Source organism: Ostrinia furnacalis, unplaced genomic scaffold (genome assembly GCF_004193835.3).
Source record: "Ostrinia furnacalis isolate ACB-3 unplaced genomic scaffold, ASM419383v2 OfSCF0732, whole genome shotgun sequence".
NCBI classification, from domain to species: Eukaryota; Metazoa; Arthropoda; class Insecta; order Lepidoptera; family Crambidae; genus Ostrinia; species Ostrinia furnacalis.
The window spans coordinates 3,915-24,757 of NW_021130971.1; the positions used below are offsets into that span (position 1 = coordinate 3,915).

Genomic DNA, 20,843 nt, shown 5'->3' on the forward strand with positions numbered 1-20,843 from the left:
AAGTCAGACAGGCAGGTGGTAATTGCCAGGAACCAACATGTCGCCAAGTTAGTATTGCCTTCAAGTTAGTACCTATTACATTAAATGATTGGCAAACCACAGAAGAAGCGTAAATATTCAAGCAGATTTAGTTAGCGCTTTCAAATAACACCATTCAATTACCAATATAATGATGTCCTTACAAACTGCTCAATGTATCCAATCCTTTAGCCAATTGGATTACGGACGGCTGCAATTTTAGCTGAAGAGGAAATGAAAGCAGCCTCGACCCAAACATTCGGTATCAATGCAGTTTTATAAACATGAAATCTCTTGATTTGCGTCGGTATAACACTCCCATCAAATAATGAGGTAGCGGTCATGTTTGTAGGAAAAAACGGCGGACCTCCATTAAATTATAGACTTCTGTACAAGAATATTCTCAACATCTTACTACACTAAAATCAACCAGTCCCAATATTGAGCCTTTAGCATTTGCTTTACTTTTTCCTAATGAAAGACGGCTTGAAAATCTTCAACACAGATAAGAGAGGCAAACTGCTCGAAGGCGAACAGTTGGCATAAATATTAATTAATGAAAAATACGGTCTAAGATTTTATATAAATCAGTAAACGTAAAAATTTTAGACCGTGTTTTTTATGATTTGTTTGTTGCGATTTTGCTTTGCAAATAACTATGAACAAAACAGACACCCGCTTGTATTGAAGATCACTACGAAATCTTGATTGTTAGCGTTTATAAAGAACTTTCTTCCACAAATCAAACCCCAAAGACACCTGAACAAGCCATCGCTAGTTACATATCAAAACTGATCCACCCACTTATTGAAAAATTGGAAACCGAATTGAATGTACTCCTCACCCTGGTCATTGGTTTACTGACAAAAAGCGATGAAAATATTTTAAAAGTCGTTTCAGCCAAATGACGTCCACTGCTGGACAAAGGCCTCCCCCAAGGTTTTCCACAATGAACGGTCCTGCGCTGAACGCATCCAGGCTCTTCCCGCGACCTTTATGGATGGATCGTCGGTCCACCTAGTAGGAGGCCTGCCCACGCTACGTCTTCCAGCCCGTGGTCGCCACTCGAGAACTTTCCTGCCCCAACGGCCATCGTCTCTACGAGCTATGTGCCCCGCCCACTGCCACTTGATTTTAGCAATTCTGCGAGCTATGTCGGTTACTTTGGTTTGGTATTTTAAAAGTGCTTGCAGAATATTAATTCCACACATTATACAACAAACCAACAAATTAAACAATCTTCATACTTGCATAAAAACACTTTTAGTAAACAAATATAAACATCAACAGCATGCAACTCGATTAAATCGATGGAACGTAGCGACTTTTTTAGAAAACCCAAATGTCCATGTTGAAAAGGTAATTTTATGCTTACTCTCTCACTCAAAAAGTGAAAGAAAAACCTTGAGCGTGAGAGCTAAAGCACACGATCAGTTACGTACGATGCCGCACCGCAATAATTTCGCCGTATTGTGCAACGCGGTGTCACATCCACATCGCTTGTGGGCCCGCTACAGATATTTCTATGACAACACCACTAAACTGGCTCTCAAGTTAGATCAATATGATTGCTTGCCATTGGAAAACTTTCGGAATAGGTTCAAGAGGCCTACAGCAAGGACCTTTGAAGATTTGGAGAGCATTATACAAGTGTTCGCAGTTACTTAGGAATCATCATATGCTGTTTATGTTATTAATTACAATCAGATCCTTAAGTGCAGTTTTTATATTCTTAAAAAAAAGAAATTGGTAGTTTGCTTCCAGAAGTTTTGACTCTCGAGTGCCGTAGGCCACCCAAGATGAACGTAAATGTCACTTTCAAATTCTCAGCAAAAAAAAAAAGACGACCAATGAAGAGACTACGAAACTACGACTACCCTTGGCTCCTGATGTAGGTAATTTTTCTTGAGATTGCATCAAAAAAATTAAAAGCTAGTCTTAATCCTTCCTTTGATTCAACAAAATTGACAAACCAACGAAACGAAACCTTGCATGTAAACTCTCAAGTTAGTTGCCGTTAGATGGCATTGTTCTGTTTTGCGAAAAAGCTGCACCGCGGTGTCCAGATAATAAATACAGTGTGAGTCACGTTAAAGTGTACATATGAAAATATATGAAACTAGACCTATTATTATCGATAAAAAAGAGGTCAAAAATTTTTTGAGATTTTTTTAAAAAAATTTATAGGATTTTTTTTCTTCCAATTACTTATTGTAAAGATAACGTAATAACTTTTAAATTAAGCGGTATATCCTGATAAAATAAAAACAGTAATAATGCTAAATAACAGGCAATACTAAAAAAATACATGAAATACCTAGAAAATGCCAACAAATAATAAAAAATGATACTTTTTGAAAAAAATCTGCTTAAAAATTCGTATTTTTTTGGTTATTTGATAAATTTCTCCAAAAAATGCCCCTATAACAGGTGGTTTTTATTACTTTTTATTATTCTCTATCGTATCACTTTTGTAAAACCAAAAATCGCATGTCTCTATCCCAATCACAACGTTTGCAATGATCGTTTGAACTAAGCCTCTCCGGGCGCGCCATTCAACGCTTCGTTAACAACGAAACTGAAAGTGACTCTAGATTTGTAATTTTGATAAAGACAAGTTAGATTTTAAATAAAAACAAAAGATTTCGAAGTAAAATAAGCATTTGAGTTAAAATTGAAATTGTCTCTACCTGTAGCGGAGAAAAATGTGGTGGCAGGCCTTTGTTCAAACGATCATAGCAAATGTTGTGATAGGGATAGAGAGAGACATTCGGTTTTTAGTTTTACAAAATTAATACGATAGAGAATAATAAAAAGTAACAAAAACCATCTGTTATAGGGGCATTTTTTGGAGAAATTTATCAAATAACCAAAAAAATACGAATTTTTAAGCACATTTTTTTCAAAAAGTATCATTTTTTATTATTTGTTGGCATTTTTTGTGTATTTTATGTATTTTTTAGTATTGCCTATTTATTTAGCATTATTACTGTTTTTATTTTATGAGGATATACCGCTTAGTTTAAAAGTTATTACGTTTTCTTAACAATAAGTAATTGGAAGAAAATATTAAAAAAAAAATCTCAAAAATTTTTGGACCTCTTTTTTGTCGATAAAAATAGGTCTAGTTTCATCTATTTTCATATTTACACTTTAACGTGACTCACTCTGTATACTATACAACTGTCATCCATTATTGACTTCTTATTTAAACTCATGTCCCAACAGCCTAGTTATTCCGTGGTGTATTCAGATCTACTTTTTTCATTTTATGGCCACACAAATTTTCAACCCAATAAAGTGAAAATGTATACCTGAAAACACGAAGATAGCTCCAATCCATTGACGCCCCAGGAGCACATTACCAAATATAATAACAGATGCTAGAACGGTGAAGAACTTTCTTGTCGTTGTCACAACGGAGCATGGAAGTGGGCCAAACTCGGACACCTGAAATGTATAATACAAAACAAATTAATTATATTATAAATCGCAATAATAAGTCATGATATTGTTTGACTATTGTAAATAATTGTTTTTAAATATAGGTTAACTGAATTTTATATGGAAATCTTTGGGGAAGACCTTGTCCAGCAGTGGACGTCATTTGACTAATATGAACAATAGACTGACCAGACCGGGTCCTTAGTAAAAAGAGCTAAGTATCAGAATCACCACCATATTTAAAATAATGGTTTCGGATTCTTATTACAGCTGATGATATTTAAGGAAATATTAAGAATAAAATACAGCTCTTGTGCACCTCACCAGTCACGACCTTGTGGTAAATTGAAATATATTTTTAGGGCGTATGAAATACAAGTATAATATAAATAAAATAAATAAATATACTAAATCTATTCCATCTACTCGCACAACAAACGATTAAAAAATACGCAATACTATTGAATCCGAAAAAAATCCCATAAATATTGAGTAAATACAAAATGTGATATTAAAAAATTTGGTTCATGGAGGAGGCACAGTATTCACATGCAACAGGTTATTATGTAGGTTTAAATAAAGTGATTAAATGTATTCAGTTATATTGAAAGACTTGTCATATTTATGGTGATATAGGTTTCAGTGTCAGACTGCCGATTTAAGATTCCACAAAAACAAGTTCGATCCCAGTCTACAAGACTTTTTTGGGTAAAAAGTAATCTGTAAAAATTGCTGTTTGACAAAAATGCCGAATGAAAATAACATCTTATGCTGTTTATGAAAAGATGAATTTTGGCCATGTTAATTTATGTTTAATGTTTGTTGAGTATAAAATAAAACATACCATGAAAAATATGAATAGCTGTCCTAAAGCTCCCATAAACGCCAAACCAGCAAGGTACAGTAGCACCTCAGGATATGTTGATACAAAGGTTGTGAATCTGGATATTTCACCAGTCAGCGGGATACAGATGGACAGGATAATGGTGGACCTGGAAAAATTGAAAATAAATACGTATTACATATAGAATGCAATATAATTTTGAATACAGACTAATAATGTAGGTTGAATCTGCACAATATCCGGTAGTTTTTTCCTATGGATTACTACAGGCAGTTTCAATTTAGCTTTTACTATCTAGTCCTTGAGCCCTATGAGTTGTTTATTAAAAGAAAAATACCCTGGTTCGCTCCAGAAAATCTTATATTATGAAATGAAAAGATTAACAGATCGCTTTAGCAAAATGCTTTGCACATTAGAATACAAAATAAAGTATAAGAATTCGCCATGCCATTTATTTTTCACAAGATATTATAAATATTTTTACAAGTAATACAGATTCTCATTTTTACATACCACCAATTAGTGTTTAACATCATGGAGTAGGCTGTAGGCGAAGATTCACTTTTGATTCTTTCCTGAAGGAGATAAAATGATATGAATTATAAGAATTCAGGCAAACTTTATGTATTATTCTTGATTGAAGTAAAAAAACATAAAATATTTATTACCTGGACAGCACCAGTAAGACCATCCATTGTGAGAGACAGAATCAATAGCAATTCACCGACACCAAAACCTTGCGAATCATCTGAGCCTTTCTTGACTTGATCCTTGTACATGAACAGTACTACTCCGATAACAATCAAGAGCACAAATAAATATTTCTTGAGAGGATATGATTTGTGACCAATTAATACTCCAAGAACCATAACTGGAATTGGTTTAGCTGCTTTGCCTACAACCTGAAAATATAAGATGTTTTGACTATTACTTAACTTTCAGTTCTACACACAGTTCACTTGAAGTCTCGTATTTACTAAGCTAAATAAAATTAAGACACTTCTAACTCCATTGTTTCATCAAATCTATTACCTAAATCATCAAGCACAAACAGATATCAGGATTTTTTATGGGTAAAATTTGTAAAACAATGGCAAGGATATAATGAAGAAGTAAATATAATTATAACAGATCCATGCACATGATGATCACATCATTTATTTTACTACTGCCCTGTGTAAGTACAGTTAAGTTCAAAAGCTAGAGCAAGGACATGTTTTATATGTTCACTAGCTTTTGCCTACAACTGGCTTCACCCACTGAACTGAAAATAAACTAGTTTACCTGTGTCGGGTAATTTATCCATTGCAGGGCCATGTTAGAGCTGATCATACCCAACAAGTAGGTCAGAGCTGATGAAAAGTAGTACACTTTCTTAGTTGTATCAACTTCATGTTTCCACGACACCTGAAACAATTTATAAACATTAATTTCTCTTGTAAAATTTAACAAATATTGTAGTATGTAGTACCTACCTACCAAAGCAAATTTTGCAATAGATATTTCTTATAAAAATCTGGATAGGATTCAGGTTCAGAGCATTTAATGTAATCATAAAATATTTCAAAACTTCTGTGTTTAGTAGACATGAGTTATGGCCCAAGTATCAAACATGGATTGTGAGATATAAATTCAAGAAGTTAAGATTAAATACATATTACAGAATTGAATATTACCATTAGTATTTGCGCGAATACATAGTTCACAATACACTGAACTAACACCAAAGATAGAGTACATGTGAACTTGTCCCCATCACCATACTTTCCACGTGTAATTTTCTCTTGTAACATTGCAAAAATAAAATAGCAAACAAATATACCGCCCGCGTACAGAATAAACCGAAATTCGCTTCTTGCCCGAGACATTTTGGAAAGTTTTATTCAGAATACTGAATTAAATTATGAAAGATCACACAATATTATAGCACTAAATATAATCACAAGACACTTCTCTGTCTACAAAGGACACGTAATACAATAAATTGCATTTAAATCAGATCAACAGTCTATAAATCGACAAACGAGCAAATGGGCAAATGTGAAAACAACACGTAGGTATAGATAACCCACGCTGAACTGTCCCGCCAAACTCAATGACAGGGGGGCGCTACCATCGTTCAACTATATGGTTTCCAACATGGCAAAAATCTGAACCAGCGATCCGGTATTGACGGTGGCGCCCCACTGTCAATGTCATCGACAGGACAGTCCAGTATTTTGGAACTATATCATCAATTTGACGTTGACAAAAATTGAGTAACCATCACAGATATGGATAGATGCAGCATGTGTCAAAAATTGTATGAAGCCGAGCGTGCCACTTTTTAAACGTCATTAGTGTCATTTTAGCGAATTTTAGTGATTGCCGCAACGTAAAAGTAATCGTATCATCGTACTGCATTTGCAAAGTCATCGAATGATATCGTGCGACTCGATTCGAAAATTAATTAATTCCGATAAAACTGAAAATTTGTTAAATACAAAACCAAAAACATCTTTATTTACCTTTTTAAAATAAATTAATTCTTACAAATCGTCAAATCTCGTTATTTTTTTACCCTACCAGCGTTTCAAAACATAAGTTTGTCAAGTGCATGAATACATGCATCAGTGTGTGTCTTATTGTTATGAGTAAGTACGGTTCCTTGGGATCGGTATGAGTGCACCACATACAGGGATTGGCATAGAGATAGTTTGAGTCCCGGGAAAGAACATAGGATAGTTTTTATCCCGGTTTTTGAAACAGGGACGCGCGCGATAAAGTTTTTCTGTGACAGACAAAATTCCACGCGGGCGAAGCCGCGGGCGGAAAGCTAGTAGATAATAACTATTAAAATAATTGACTCCGTGCTTAGTGATATTACCAATGCTGGTCAATGGTGGACAAATACTAAAGTTATCTTTCTATAATGTTTTCTTTGTGCAAAATGCTATCTACAGTATGTTTTTACACACTAGACAATTTTTGAAGACCTATCCATACCCGAATATATCAGGGATGTTATGGATATCCGTAACCGTAACCGAAACTTTCGGATGTCCGAAATAAAATATATCCGTACTTAACCGTAACTGATTAAAAAGTTTCGGATAGTTTCGGATGTAATGGCATTAATATGAAAAGGCATAACAGCCTGATTTAGCTTTATAGCGCCATCTAGAATCAATTTTAATTTTTTAATTACTTTTTATTCGATGTATATAGTGTGCGGCCATGAATGAACCGTTTTGGACCACTATTGCAAATTGCATTCTAAAGCATAAATATCCGTAACATACGTAACGTATTATTCCTATATCCGTAACCGTATCCATAACCGAAACAATAATTATACCGATACCCCACACGTATGGGTTTGATGAAAAAAAAATATTTTGAGTTTCAGTTCTAAGTAGTTATGGGGAACCCCCAAAATTTATTGCTTTTTTTCTATTTTTGTGTGAAAATCTTAATGCAGTTTACAGAATACATCTAAATACCAATGATTCAACAGTATTGCTCTTATAGTTTCGGAAAAAAGTGGCTGTGACATTGGACAGAAAGACGGACAGACAAACATAATCTATAAGGGTTCCGTTTTTTGCTATTTGGCTACAGAACCCCAAAAAATCTAAACGATCTTATAAAATGGCAATAAGCGCCATCTCATGTTTCATCTGTTAAACAGGTGCTAGCATATTCGACGGTAGTAGACTCAGAATACAATAAATAACTTTGCACGTGAATTTACTTGATTAGAAACCAAACAACATACGCGTTAATAGAAACTAAAACGTATTTAAATTGTTTTTATATTATTATACCTACTTAAGTAGTTTCTTTATTTCCATATAGATGTCGTTAAAATCGAATCCCAGTTTGTAGGTTCACATATGACGTATAGATGGCGCTAACATCCTGAGGTGGACTTAATGATACGAATAGTAGTAAGACAAGGCCAAAGCCAGTGAGAGAATGTTATTTTAGTACTTATTTAAATTAAAATTATTAAAAAAAGACTCGCGCATACACTTTTATAAGTTCATCGATTTTAAAAAGTTAAATTAGGATTCTACTGTAAAATTATAATATTTTATGACCATTAATCAGTAGTGTTTTATTCCAACACAAAGTGCAAATGTTTAAATTGTTTATTTAATTTTGATTTTAACTAATTACCATTAATTTGAAATATTTTATAAACATATTTGCTTGCATTAATTTCATGTAATGCATTTACACAACATGATGTTTTTGAGAATAAATAAATAGGTATAATATGTATTTTGTAACTCATGCAAAAGCTAAGTCAAAAACAAAAAAAATATTCCGCTGTTTTGTGTTTACTCTTGATAAACATTTTCGCCCGCATTCCGTTTGATTTGTTAGGGGTTGTAAAAAAAAAGTCAACCTTCATGCTCGATAAGTTTTTTTATTGACATTACATTGATATTGTTATTGACATGTGACATGGCATAGACGTTTTGAAGCGTTGAAAGGTTGAAGAAAGAAAATAAAAATCGCAATTCAAAACGTTCAAAACAAGCAGAATTGCTACTAGCGGAGATCAGAGTTTGATAATACTGTGAGCTCAAACCGTGTAATCACATCCATTTTACAACTCACACTAAAAAAAATAAAAGTTTTATGGCAGATCAAATTCATTCTATACTTTTAAATTTCCCGCCATAATTAGTACTTACTATTTTAACGTTTGAACGAAGTAAAAAAAAGTTGTTGTTGGGTCTGAGACCTTAAACTTTAATCTATGGTCTTTAGGTCTGGGCACAGATTACATTACACGTGAGTTGCGAGCGTAAACAAATAGGTAAAGAAGTGTTATGTTAGAATAGAGATTTGGTGAATTGTTTGATTATTTATAACAATCAGCAAAAACAATCCATAAAGGAATCAACACAAGGTAAAATACAATTTTGTTTGGTAAAAGGAACGTCTTTTGACATGTTTAGATTATTTACAAACAGTACAAAAGAATTGAGTCTTATCTGCTGTACAATAGAGGCTAATTCAGTGTGATTAATAAGTAAACTTATATTACGAGGTTGCATGGCCTTCAACTAAACTTTTGTAAAATGTTTGTTAGCCTTCTTTGCATCAAAGTATTAACATTCCTCGCAAGTTAAGCTAAACATTTTAGTTTGACATGATCAGTTCAAAGAAATTTTAAGACTAGCTCACTGTCAGTAATTAACGCGAAATATTTCATGAAAACCCTACCCTGCTGGAAAACAACAAACTTTTTAGATGTTTGCGTGCGTGTGAGTAATAACTTGTGAAGTGGTCCACTCTGAACCGTATTGTACATATTTGTTGATAATTATGATACCTAATGTCATCTAAATTTGTTGTAAATAGTGATAAAGCGAATCCCAGGTTGTTACCCGGTTAAGAGAAGATAAGTTACATAGTGAAACTGTCAAACTTATCGAGGTTAAGTTTTGAACAGATGACATAATATTACTCGTAAATGCAGCAAATTCGAGTGGTGTTGGTTTATTTTCTGCCATGACTCATACCTACTCAGTTGATGGTGAGTCTTAATTATTATTACAACGAACGCTGTTTTACATTAATTAGATAAAATTAATAGTAATTATGTTTAGTACTTAGGTACCTAGGTATATCGGTAGTGTTTGTGGATACGATCTGGTAGGTAGGTAGGTACTATCTTAGATTTACCAACTAAGTAGGTAGGCAGGTATATAATGTACGTACCTACCTAATGTATTACGAAAATACCCAAGAATCTAGTGAAAACGTATTCTGCATAACTTTTATCTAATGAAGTAGGTACATTTTTGTCTGGTTTACTGTCGTAATTACTGATGTCCCTATGTATTGGAACGCGCGAAAATTGCGAATCGTAATTAAATAATAATAATACCTACCTACAAACAAAGCGCTTTTTAATACGCTTCATCATTCCCTTTTTAGGGTTCCGTAGCCAAATGGTAAAAAACGGAAGCCTATAGGCTAAAAACTCACGGCGCGATTTTCACCCGCGCCCACGGCGGTTGTGGAATTGCGGGTTTATTTCAAAATTCACGGGACCACCGGTTATTTCAGTCAGCGGTTACGCAGCCGTCGATCATCGTCCGCAAAGGTGGCGGGCAAGACGGGCAGTCACTGGTACAAAATGGTCGCTCACCAATCGAAAACCGCAGAGGCTGCTGTTCGCGGCCCGCGCGATTCCAATACATAGTTGCCTGCCGATGCAGCGGGACCCGCATACAACCGCGCACACTGCGGGCGCAGCAAACCGCGCCTTGAGTTTTGCATTAGTTTTTAAATTACATAAGTATCTGCATTCTACAGAAGCAGCGGGCCGGCAACCGCTGAGGTCGCGGGTGAAAATCGCGCCGTGAGTTCTTAGCCTTAGATTCGTCATGTCTGTCTGTGCGTCCGTATGTCACAGCCACTTTTTTCCGAAACTTTAAGAGCTATTACTGTTGAAACTTGGTATGTAGATGTATTCTGTGAACCGCATTACGATTTTCACTCAAAAATAGAAAAAAAGTCTTCAAAAATGATATTGAGGTTTCTAATATAATTCTTTCTAAACTTAATAGTTTGCGCGAGAAACGCTTCCAAAGTGGTAAAATGTGTCGTCGTCGTCGTCGTCGTCGTCGTCGTAACTTTTAAGTTAAGAGCAGTTAAGAGATTGATAAAACTAAAAAAAATATATGATGGAGGTACATTACTATTTACCAATTTACCATGCAAACTTCCAACGAAAATTGATATGAATGAGATCTAGTAAGTAATTAAAAAAAATAAGTTACCACTCCTCACAATTTTAGCTGCATTCAATATTTCACTGACATTTTATGGCTTACCAGACCTTCATACCGACAGGTCGATATTCGATTTCAACCAATTCCTCGTAAACTCCTGTATGTAGGTAATATTTATTATTTTCCTACCTCTCCATGAACGTTTTTCAATTTGAACCACATTCAGGTCGTACAAAATGAAAAATTCCGTGTCAGAATTTTTCGTAAAGAATAACAAATTGATATTCCGAAGAACCGTTATTCTTCAAACCACAATCGCTTCACGCGCTTACGTATTCTCCTACTTACTCGACTAATCCCAAATGAATTTAGCAAGCACTATTGCGTTGTCCTCTCAAATGACTTAAGTAGTCAGGATTTATGATTTCACCGTATACCATAGCCCCGCTGATTGCCACGTCTGTGAATGTGCACGTTGTACATTGATCAGCCGTATCTACGATCAGAATGTCCGCATCACTTTCATCTTGAAGGGTTCTGATCCCATTGTCCTTCTCACCTGCCTGCTTTTGCAGGACTTATTCGACAAAATCTTCTTATTTGACGTTCATCTCTGTGTCTTCGATGATATGGATAATATGGATATCAACAGACTTGCTGAGTCGATAGCGCCTTTGATGCTCTGTTACTTTCGTACAGTTAGAGGTTGATAAGAAAAGAAATAGCCGTCAAAGACTAACGTAGATACATTTCCTTCCGTGGTAGGTAGTTCTTTGTGATAGTGGTTATCTTGGCACCTCTTTGCCAAATCACTTTATGGAGAGGAGCCTTTTGTCAAATACGATATCTAACTGTTCGACCGACATAATTATACACCTTTGGCCGAAGTGTTGAATTGTTTAAAAAGCGTTGATATAATCGATTTCCTCATGATTTGAAAATATCAAACCCCCTCTCCCGTGGCTCAAGCGCTACGAGAGAAAACAAACTTACGAAGTTACAAATTGTGTTCCAAGCATTATTTTTTGATTAATCGGACTAGGCATCCTTCGTTTTTAATTTCATCCGCGGTTTTAATTTCATTTATTCGGAGTCTTCAAAGACGAGCATCCCTGATAGAATCGTTCGTTACTATCAGAAAATCCCAGACAAAATATAGCGTAGCCGCTAAAAGCAATTACGTTGCGCCAGACAGGCTGCTGCACTGTATAAGTATTATTTCTGTACTAAATGGTTTTGGAAGGGCGCACGTGTTCGACTAAAAACTACTACCTAATAAAAATATATTTATTTTTGGGTACCTAATCAAAGAGCTCTTGAATAATAAATTGACGTTTATTGTAATGATTTGGTGAAGTGTGACTAAATTACCAATCTTTATTATCGTACGAACGAAAGAGCTCGTTTTTATACATGGATCAGTAAGTTGCATCTTTTTTGACGTGACCTTCGTTTGTATGTTATTATTAAGCTGTTGTCATTGTTTTATCTACCACACCCAGAAGAAGATAAATTTTTACACTTTTATCTGTAACTATTATCAATGATAATAATATCGTATTACAAAAAGAAATCTATACTTCTATACTAATATTTAAATGCGAAAGTAACTCTGTCTGTCTATCTTGCTTTCACACCTAAACCACTAAACCGTTTTGGATGAAATTTGGAATAAAGATAGTTTGAATCCCGAGAAAGGACATAGGATAGATTTTATACCGGTTTTTGAAACAGGAACGCCGCGATAAAGTTTTTCTGTGACAGAAAAAATTCCACGCGGGCGAAGCCGCGGGGGGGAAAGCTACCTATACTACCTATTAAATATTACTTTCAATTTATTCTCAACTAGCTGACCCCGCGAACTTTGTTCCGCCTTAATGGCAATAAATAAGCAGACTTTTTTTTATTTCGAACGGGATAAAAAGTATCCTATGTCCTTCTCCTGGCTCTAAACTACCTCCCTGACAATTTTCAGCTAAATCGGTTCAGCCGTTCTTGAGTTATAAGTGGAGTAACTAACATGACTTTCTTTTATATACACCGTGTTACTTTGCATTCTTGCCATATTCACAGAGATAAAAGTAGGTAACAATACCTATTATTTAAGATGAACAAGAGACTCCCATAAAGAAAGTACACTAAGATTTTAGTAAATTTGGTTTTTCAGTACAAATTGGAATAAACCAATTTTGTCTCGCACGTTCTACAGGTGCAAGTGGAATAAACCTAGTGGGCGTGGCCTAGTTCTTAATTTTATGGCTTTGGGTACCAGCCTTTTTATCCAGTCATAATAACTATTTTAAAATACTCTTCAGTTCATTTCAGATTTTTCTTTCTACTTTAGATACGGGCCTAAGACCGTCAAAAATACGTAATAATTAATAGGGTTTCAATTAATTTACAACATTGTACCCTATTTTTACAAATTAATAAATTAAATATGAAATGAAATCACCTTATTCACAATTAATTATTTATTCATAAGTTCCTACTTACAAAGTTTACGTACTGCGAAGCAAGTGTTCAGTGTCCTCCGTTCTGATGAAGGCACAGTCTAGCACGGCGAAGCGTAGGTTTTTCGCTTTAGTTTTCGCAACACATAAACGTTTTGTATCACAGTTTCACTAAAACAATCCTTTCATGTAACGCGTTTACACTGTTTATCTCTTCTGCGCATACCAGTCGTTTCAAGTCACTCCAAAAATCCATTGGTGTCAGGTCCGAGGATCGTGGTGGCCAAGCTACTGGACCCCTCGTCCAATCCACTGATCACCAAACGTATTATTCGCGCACTTGACGTCCTTATTGTGGGGGAGCACCATCCTGCTGGTAGTAGAGGATTTGGTGTAACGCTAAGGGTACGTCATCAAGCATTTCGTCTAAGACGTCTTGCAGACACTCCAAGCACCATCTTGATTAAATTATTCGTTGTTTGAATACACTTCAGTCATTTTTGTATTATTTATAACATGTTTATATAGATGACCCACGCTGAACTGTCCCGCCAAACTCAATGACAGGGGGGCGCTACCATCGTTCAACTATATGGTTTCCAACATGGCAAAAATCTGAACCAGCGATCCGGTATTGACGGTGGCGCCCCACTGTCAATGTCATCGACAGGACAGTCCAGTATTTTGGAACTATAACGTAATTTGTGTTTGATGGATTTCTCAGTTTTTTACAAGTGTCAAAAAGACATTTTAAAGACAATAGATTGCAATATAGATGACCCACGCTGAACTGTCCCACCAAACTCAATGACAGGGGGGCGCTACCATCGTTCAACTATATGGTTTCCAACATGGCAAAAATCTGAACCAGCGATCCGGTATTGACGGTGGCGCCCCACTGTCAATGTCATCGACAGGACAGTCCAGTATTTTGGAACTATACAGGGTGTTGATTTCAATCCTCGCCATATTCAGGGAGTTGATTAAGTAGCTTATTCTGATCACGAATCAGTAAAAAAAATGAGTTTGAAAAAAATTTAAAACGAACTATAACTTTAGGTAGTCAAAGAAAAATACCTTTTACACTACCTACTTTAAGTGGCTTCGTTCAGGAGGTTATCCAACATGATAAGCGAGCGATCCGCGTAGCTGGATGAGTGCCGCAGTGTAAACTATCGCAGTATTGTGAGCCACAGTACAGATGATTTAGCACGGAAAATATTCGCTAAAAATTCCACTTTCGTTTGTAATTTTTTTTTTGGTGGATAATGAGTTTATATAAGTCATAATAGATCACCTAAATAAATATGGCGAGGATTGAAATCAACACCCTGTAGATATATTTAAAAATACAATAAAAAGTAAAAAAGTCTCCATCGCCATCGCCAACAAGTGATGTGCATGTGTTACGATAATTAGTGGTGTGTTTAACAGATTGTCGATAAAATAAAATATTCAAGATTAAAAAAAAATTTTTTCGGGCATTATTTTTTTACGGATTTGTGTTCAGTATCAGTAATATAGTAACCTCTGTAAATATGGCAAGAATGCAAAGTAACACCCTGTATATAGATAATNGAATCTTTTCATTCATTTACGTGGTTATGGCGAAGCCAATATGGTCTGGTGTGTCATTTCACACAACTTTCATTTCATAATATGAACAGGTCTCGGAGATGTTGAGTAAATATTTAAATGAATATCTTCAATATTCAACTGGTATCGATCGAAGCGGAGAAAACCCGACTCGTTGAATATTTATTACTTGACCTGACTAGTAAGGAATTCCAGGAAAATCACTTGCTTTTACGAATAAAATCTACAAAGTTTTTAAATGCAAAAAAAAATAGCGCTAAATATTCCATTGCAGCGGGATCCCATGATTCCAATTTAACTTTACATTGTTCTTATATTTCTTTGATACGCGCGCTCTACAGCCTAATCCGTAGGCCTAAACGGATTGATCAATATCAGTGTGAGAAGTGTCGTTAGATTCGTCTCAACCGCGAGAATGGCACTGGGTAATTGGGTATATCAAAGGACAATGACCAAAAGTGGTCCAAATGTCCACCACTAATGAGACCTATATTGGATTATAGTCCATTAAATAGAGATTAACTTTCAGTATGGGACGAAAAAAAAATAAGCTGTCAGTAAAAAGTTATGGCTGGATGGAAAATTGTAGTAGTTTACGCGCTAATCTCAGGAACTATAGGCCCGATTTCAAAAAATCTTTTTGTTATGGATAGCCCATTTATAAAGGATAGTTTTAGGTTATATAACATCACCCTACAACCAATAGGGGCGGAGCAGTAAAGACAAATGTTGTAAAAATGGGAAATATTATTTTTACGCGTACAAAGTCGTAGGCACAGCTAGTATAATATACATATAATATAATTCATCTAATAACCCCGCACCAGTTGGAAATAAGACTATTTTTAATCCTTTCGCATTATTCCAAGTATTCCAATATTGTTGCCTTTCTTCTGAGCTTTTTTTTTCTTTTAGCGAGAACCTAACACGGCACACGAAGCGACATGACATAACATGCATAGATTTGTCCAAAATGTGCGATGGATATAATGATATCAAGAACATTTTTCGGATGAAAAGGTGAAAAACATGACTTTTCATTCAGTCATAACTTTTTACTGACAGCTTATTTTTGATTGCGGTTTGGTTATAATGAATCAGTATTTAGTAGACTATTTTACTCCATAGGTCTCGTTAGTGGTGGACATTTGGACCACACTCCATACATTTTTGGTCATTGTCCTTTGAAAAATAAATAAAATGGCCGAGTTTAGGCGCCATAATGTCTTCAAAAACTTTTTTTGTCATAACCTATAGAGTGACATATCAAATTAAAAGATTTCATAAATAGCTTGCAATTTATGTTATTCAACTAAAAAAAAAATATTGTAAAAAAAACCCGACTGCGTAAACATCAGAAAAGATAGAAACAAGACAACTTAGTGAGGCATCAAATACATATCACCAATAGAAGAAGTAGTCATTGATGCCTCCAACTGTATTTGAGAACACTTCGGCAGAGTTGTACAACTTTATTTTAACCGTAACAATAACAACGTGATAACAATAACCGGTGCTTTTTATATGGAGTTTGACAGATTTATGACCTTTGTCAAAGTGGAAGCCTAAGTTGTCTTATTTCTATCTTTTCTGATCATTTTTACGCAGTTGGGTTTTTAGTTTTTACAATCATTATGAGAGTTTTTGCCTATCGTAAGCAAAATTATTTATTAATATAATTAGGTATTTAAAGTTGTTTTTGTTGCAGATGATACGTTGCTGATCGCACATAAAATGTCTGACACTAGCAAAAAGCGAACAAATAGCTTTCGAAAACTATTTCCACAATTATTTTTTTCCCAAAGAAGTAAAGAAAAGACTACAGTTGGTAAAGATCTCAAAAATCAGAAGAGTAATCCTGAGCATTCTCTGATAAGTAACCAATATCAAAACCCTCAAACGGTTACAGCAAAAGCAACTCAAGTAAATGAAACAAGTGATGAAAATATTTATGAAAACCTTACAGCATCGCATCGTATATTTAGTGAAAACGATAACTACAGCCAAGACATACCTAGTAATCATTCATCAAGCAGCACTCTGGTCTCAGAAAGTGTTAAAAATAAATTAATTGTTGAAAATGATGTAAATGAAATAGTTAACTACAGAGAGATTGATTGTAGATATTATAATGCCAAGCCGCAAGTCCCCCGGAAACCTCAGAGTGAAATAATCCACAGTAAAATGAGCGATAACTCGATAGTAGATAGTTTCAAAACTCCACAATATCCAGATGTATATTATCATTCTCTAGAAAAATTGACAGGTAAAATAACACCTCTTGATGAAATTGATATTTATAGAGCTTCAAAAGTTCATGCCGATCCTGCTGCAGTAGGCGCAGAAATAAAAAAAGTCAGTACTAGATTTCTTATTTCACCCAAGAAAGAAGCGGAAGTACGCACTATTCAACCAAATAGGGCTCGCAGCTTATCACTGGATAAGAATAATGACAGATTGCGTAACAGAAATACTGATAAAGACATTTTTAACGAAATTATTATAAAGCCATACAATTATTCAGCACCCACTTCACCAATGCCAATTATTCATAAGATCCCAAATATGCCTAAGATGGTGTCACCTTATGAACATGTTAGAAAGACAATGATGGAAGCGGAAGAAAAGCGAAATTCACTTAGTCGATCTAGTCAACGAAATAAGTCTTCGCCTTCACCCAGACAACTAGATCAAAATGAAGTCAGATCTGTACAACCGCATAAAGATAATGTTAAAGTTGACAATGTTGCAGTGGAAAAGGAAAAAACTCGTCAGAAAGTAGAGGCATTTTATTGGCAAAAATTAAAAGAACAGAAGCTGAAGGAAGACGAGTTTTTATTAAGGCAGTCTATGAGATCTCCCATGCATGGTCATAATAATACTACATACAACATGACATATTCTAACTCTAGTTGCAGTTCTCCAAACTCTTTTATCATAGAGCCCAGAAGTTACAGTTTACCAAGAGGCAAAGAGTTAACGAATTATATAACAAATCAAACAATATATTCGAAATCTCCATTCGTAAGAAATGCTCCAGAAAGACGAACTGATTCATTTATAAAGGGCCGAAGTGAATTTTATGGAGAGCAAGATATAATTTATAGACATCCTGAAAAGTTATTTATAAAGGACAGCGTTTTATCAATAGTAGAAGATAAAAAGCCTGTGGTAATTTTAAATCGAGGTACCTTATCGCAAGAAACGAGAGATATTAATCAGCAAACCAAACGAGTCAGTTTTGAAGAGCAGTACTTAAATAATGCTACTGTACAAGTGAACGATGCGATCAAAAAGCTCAGCACGGATTCTAAAGAGGCGAATGAGTGTGTGAAAACAATTAATTCTCAGGTCGAGTATTCGCCAAATGCTTTGAAAATCAGAAGCGGAAGCAGGGGATCTTCAAGTATTCCCCCAAAGCCGCCTGTTCGTACGACAAGTGTTAACAGTGTCGGAAAAAATAATAAAGTAATAAATAATAACAAGAAAAACAACTCTCAATTTGGTGGCCAAATTATTTATTCCGAATCAGAGAGCGGCTCCGAAGCTAGTGAAATTCAGAGGATTCTTCAAAACAACTCCCGTAAAGGTAAGTTTTTATTTACTCAAGTTTAAGCGATAAATGTCTTAAGTTCTGATCGAAAGTATGGTTATGATGTCGGCCGTTTGGTGTAGTGGTTCAGAACGGACTACTATGCCGAGAGGTCCCGGGTTCAATTCCCGGCTGGGTAGAAATTGATATGACGAATTTTAATTTCTGTGACGGGTCTGGGTGTTACTTACTATGTATGATATGTATGTAGGTATGTATTTTAAGCAAAGTAGTATATCCGTAAGCTAGCACCCATTACACAATCATATTAATTGCTTACTTTAGGGTGTGTGAAATTGTCCAAAGATATTTATTAATATATTAAAATATTAAATTCAGGGTTGTCATGGATATGAAGTTTCGGTTATGAGTAGGGTTACGAATATTTCAATAATATTATACCTGTTTCGGTTACGGTTACGGATATGAAATCATTTCGGATTATCCGAAAGTTTCGGATAATTTCGGTTACGGATACTAGAACTTTAAAAAGGTAAACTTCAAATAGCAAGATGCTGCGCGACTCACATAGCCACTTTATGTACTATGACGACACCTATGATAAAGGTACAGGCGGGGATATTAGATGGAGCCAGGGAATGCCAGACAAGTAACAAATATTAAGATTTAGAAGCCTTTATCCGAAACTTTTGAATCGGTTTCGGGTACGGTTACGGATGTTTTTTTTTCGGATATTCAATAGTTTCGGTTACGGTAACGGATATCCATAACATCCCTGATTAAAATATGGTATATTTTCTGATAGACATGGGACAGGATAACAAAAAAAAACAGTCCTATGCTAATATTCAGAGAATTAGCATGAGGCTGAATGTACGCAATGTAACACATCTGCCAGTGAATGCATAATATATGTAGACACGCGGCAGCGTGTCAAGCCAAGTTCAAGCAAAGGAACTGGCTAGCCAACGCCAAGTGTAATATTACACGAACCATTTGGTGCCACTCTTGACCCTTCTCTAACTCAAAACTTCTTTAACGTAAACACATGAAATTACGTGTATTTAATTATATCCATAAGGACACCTAGAAGCCCAAATTTCATGAAGCTCAAAAGGTAATAAAGATATGAAGGTCAAATAGTGAATTTTGGTATTGTTGACTGATTTATAGTACCTAATTCAGCTCGGTAATTGTGTGTAAGAATAGGAAAAAATCTAAAAATAAAAAAGTAACTAACCTCCAATAAACTTGGCAATCATTTAGATCTCCATTCTTTTTGCGGGGAAGCCCACTGCCATCCATAATTTTAGTATTGAACTTGGCTTACCTTTTTTAAATTTATGTTTTTGGTAGGATTATATTCAATTCAGAAACACTTGTTACAGTCCTTGGTATACAATAGATATGGATGTTTGCATTTTTTGTTTGATTTTAATAATGAAAATATGACATTAAATACACGTGATTATTGGACGATTTCCTTTGGGAAAGCACGATAAATCACACTATAGGTACGTTTGTGCACATCTAATATTTGTTGTTGCTTTTGTTACTTAACAGAATGTTGATATTACTCGCATAGTTGCATCGTCTTCCTTCCTTCTTCCTTTTTGTAAGGTAGGTTTCTTTACATTTGTTCTAGTTCTTTTACTATCAACATTGTATTGTCACTTGTGGGTTAACATATTTTTTATATGTATATGAAGTCTACAGTCATAGTTTTTAAATGTAGGTTATATTAGGTACTTTGTCTTTTGTTTAGCAATTTTATTGTTTTCGTTTCTTATTTCATTATTGCATCGTCTGCTTTTATTGCTTGATGGGCTATTTATATTTTGTTCTTCCAAAATGATTTATTTCTTTTTTAAGTTAAACTATTCATTAACCGACTACAAAAAAGGAAGAGGTTATATAACTAGTCATTTGTCGTAAACAAAGTACATATTATCCACTCTAATATACTCGTAGTTAAAGTTCTAACAGTGCGTTAGTTAAAAAGTCAACATTCATTCAGTCTGAGAGTAAATAAAACTCTGTCTTCAGTAAATAAAGTACTCCTCCAAGTAAGTTAAATATAAGCTAAATATCTGCTTACTTTATTTGAACTGTAGTGTTATTATAGAGAAAAAATGTTTGGTTTTATTTATGTTTCTTAAAAATATCTCGTTGTCGTTGTTTATGAGGGGATTATTAGC

General features: G+C 34.9%; 2 protein-coding genes across 4 annotated transcripts; one reads left to right on the plus strand and one right to left on the minus strand.

The window, feature by feature from the left end:
• Positions 1–3,214: 3,214 nt before the first annotated feature.
• meigo (Solute carrier family 35 member B1 homolog meigo) lies at positions 3,215–6,174 on the minus strand. Its single transcript, XM_028300521.1, has 6 exons — positions 5,983–6,174; positions 5,591–5,713; positions 4,975–5,208; positions 4,820–4,881; positions 4,307–4,454; positions 3,215–3,468 (listed from the first exon to the last, which is right to left on the minus strand). The coding sequence occupies exons 1-6, from the start codon at positions 6,172–6,174 to the stop codon at positions 3,283–3,285; spliced, it is 945 nt and encodes a 314-aa protein (XP_028156322.1). The 3' UTR covers positions 3,215–3,282.
• Positions 6,175–9,054: 2,880 nt separating this feature from the next.
• LOC114349928 (uncharacterized) lies at positions 9,055–18,794 on the plus strand. Of its 3 annotated transcripts, none has more exons than XM_028300527.1 (2): positions 9,055–9,209; positions 16,801–18,791. In XM_028300527.1, the coding sequence occupies exon 2, from the start codon at positions 16,827–16,829 to the stop codon at positions 18,705–18,707; it is 1,881 nt and encodes a 626-aa protein (XP_028156328.1). In that variant the 5' UTR covers positions 9,055–9,209; positions 16,801–16,826; the 3' UTR covers positions 18,708–18,791. The 3 variants fall into 3 exon arrangements, with proteins under 3 accessions (XP_028156328.1, XP_028156329.1, XP_028156327.1); XM_028300528.1 differs by lacking the exon at positions 9,055–9,209 and adding an exon at positions 9,336–9,567 and having other exon boundaries at positions 16,801–18,793; XM_028300526.1 differs by lacking the exon at positions 9,055–9,209 and adding an exon at positions 9,574–9,839 and having other exon boundaries at positions 16,801–18,794.
• The last annotated feature ends 2,049 nt before the right edge of the window (positions 18,795–20,843 follow it).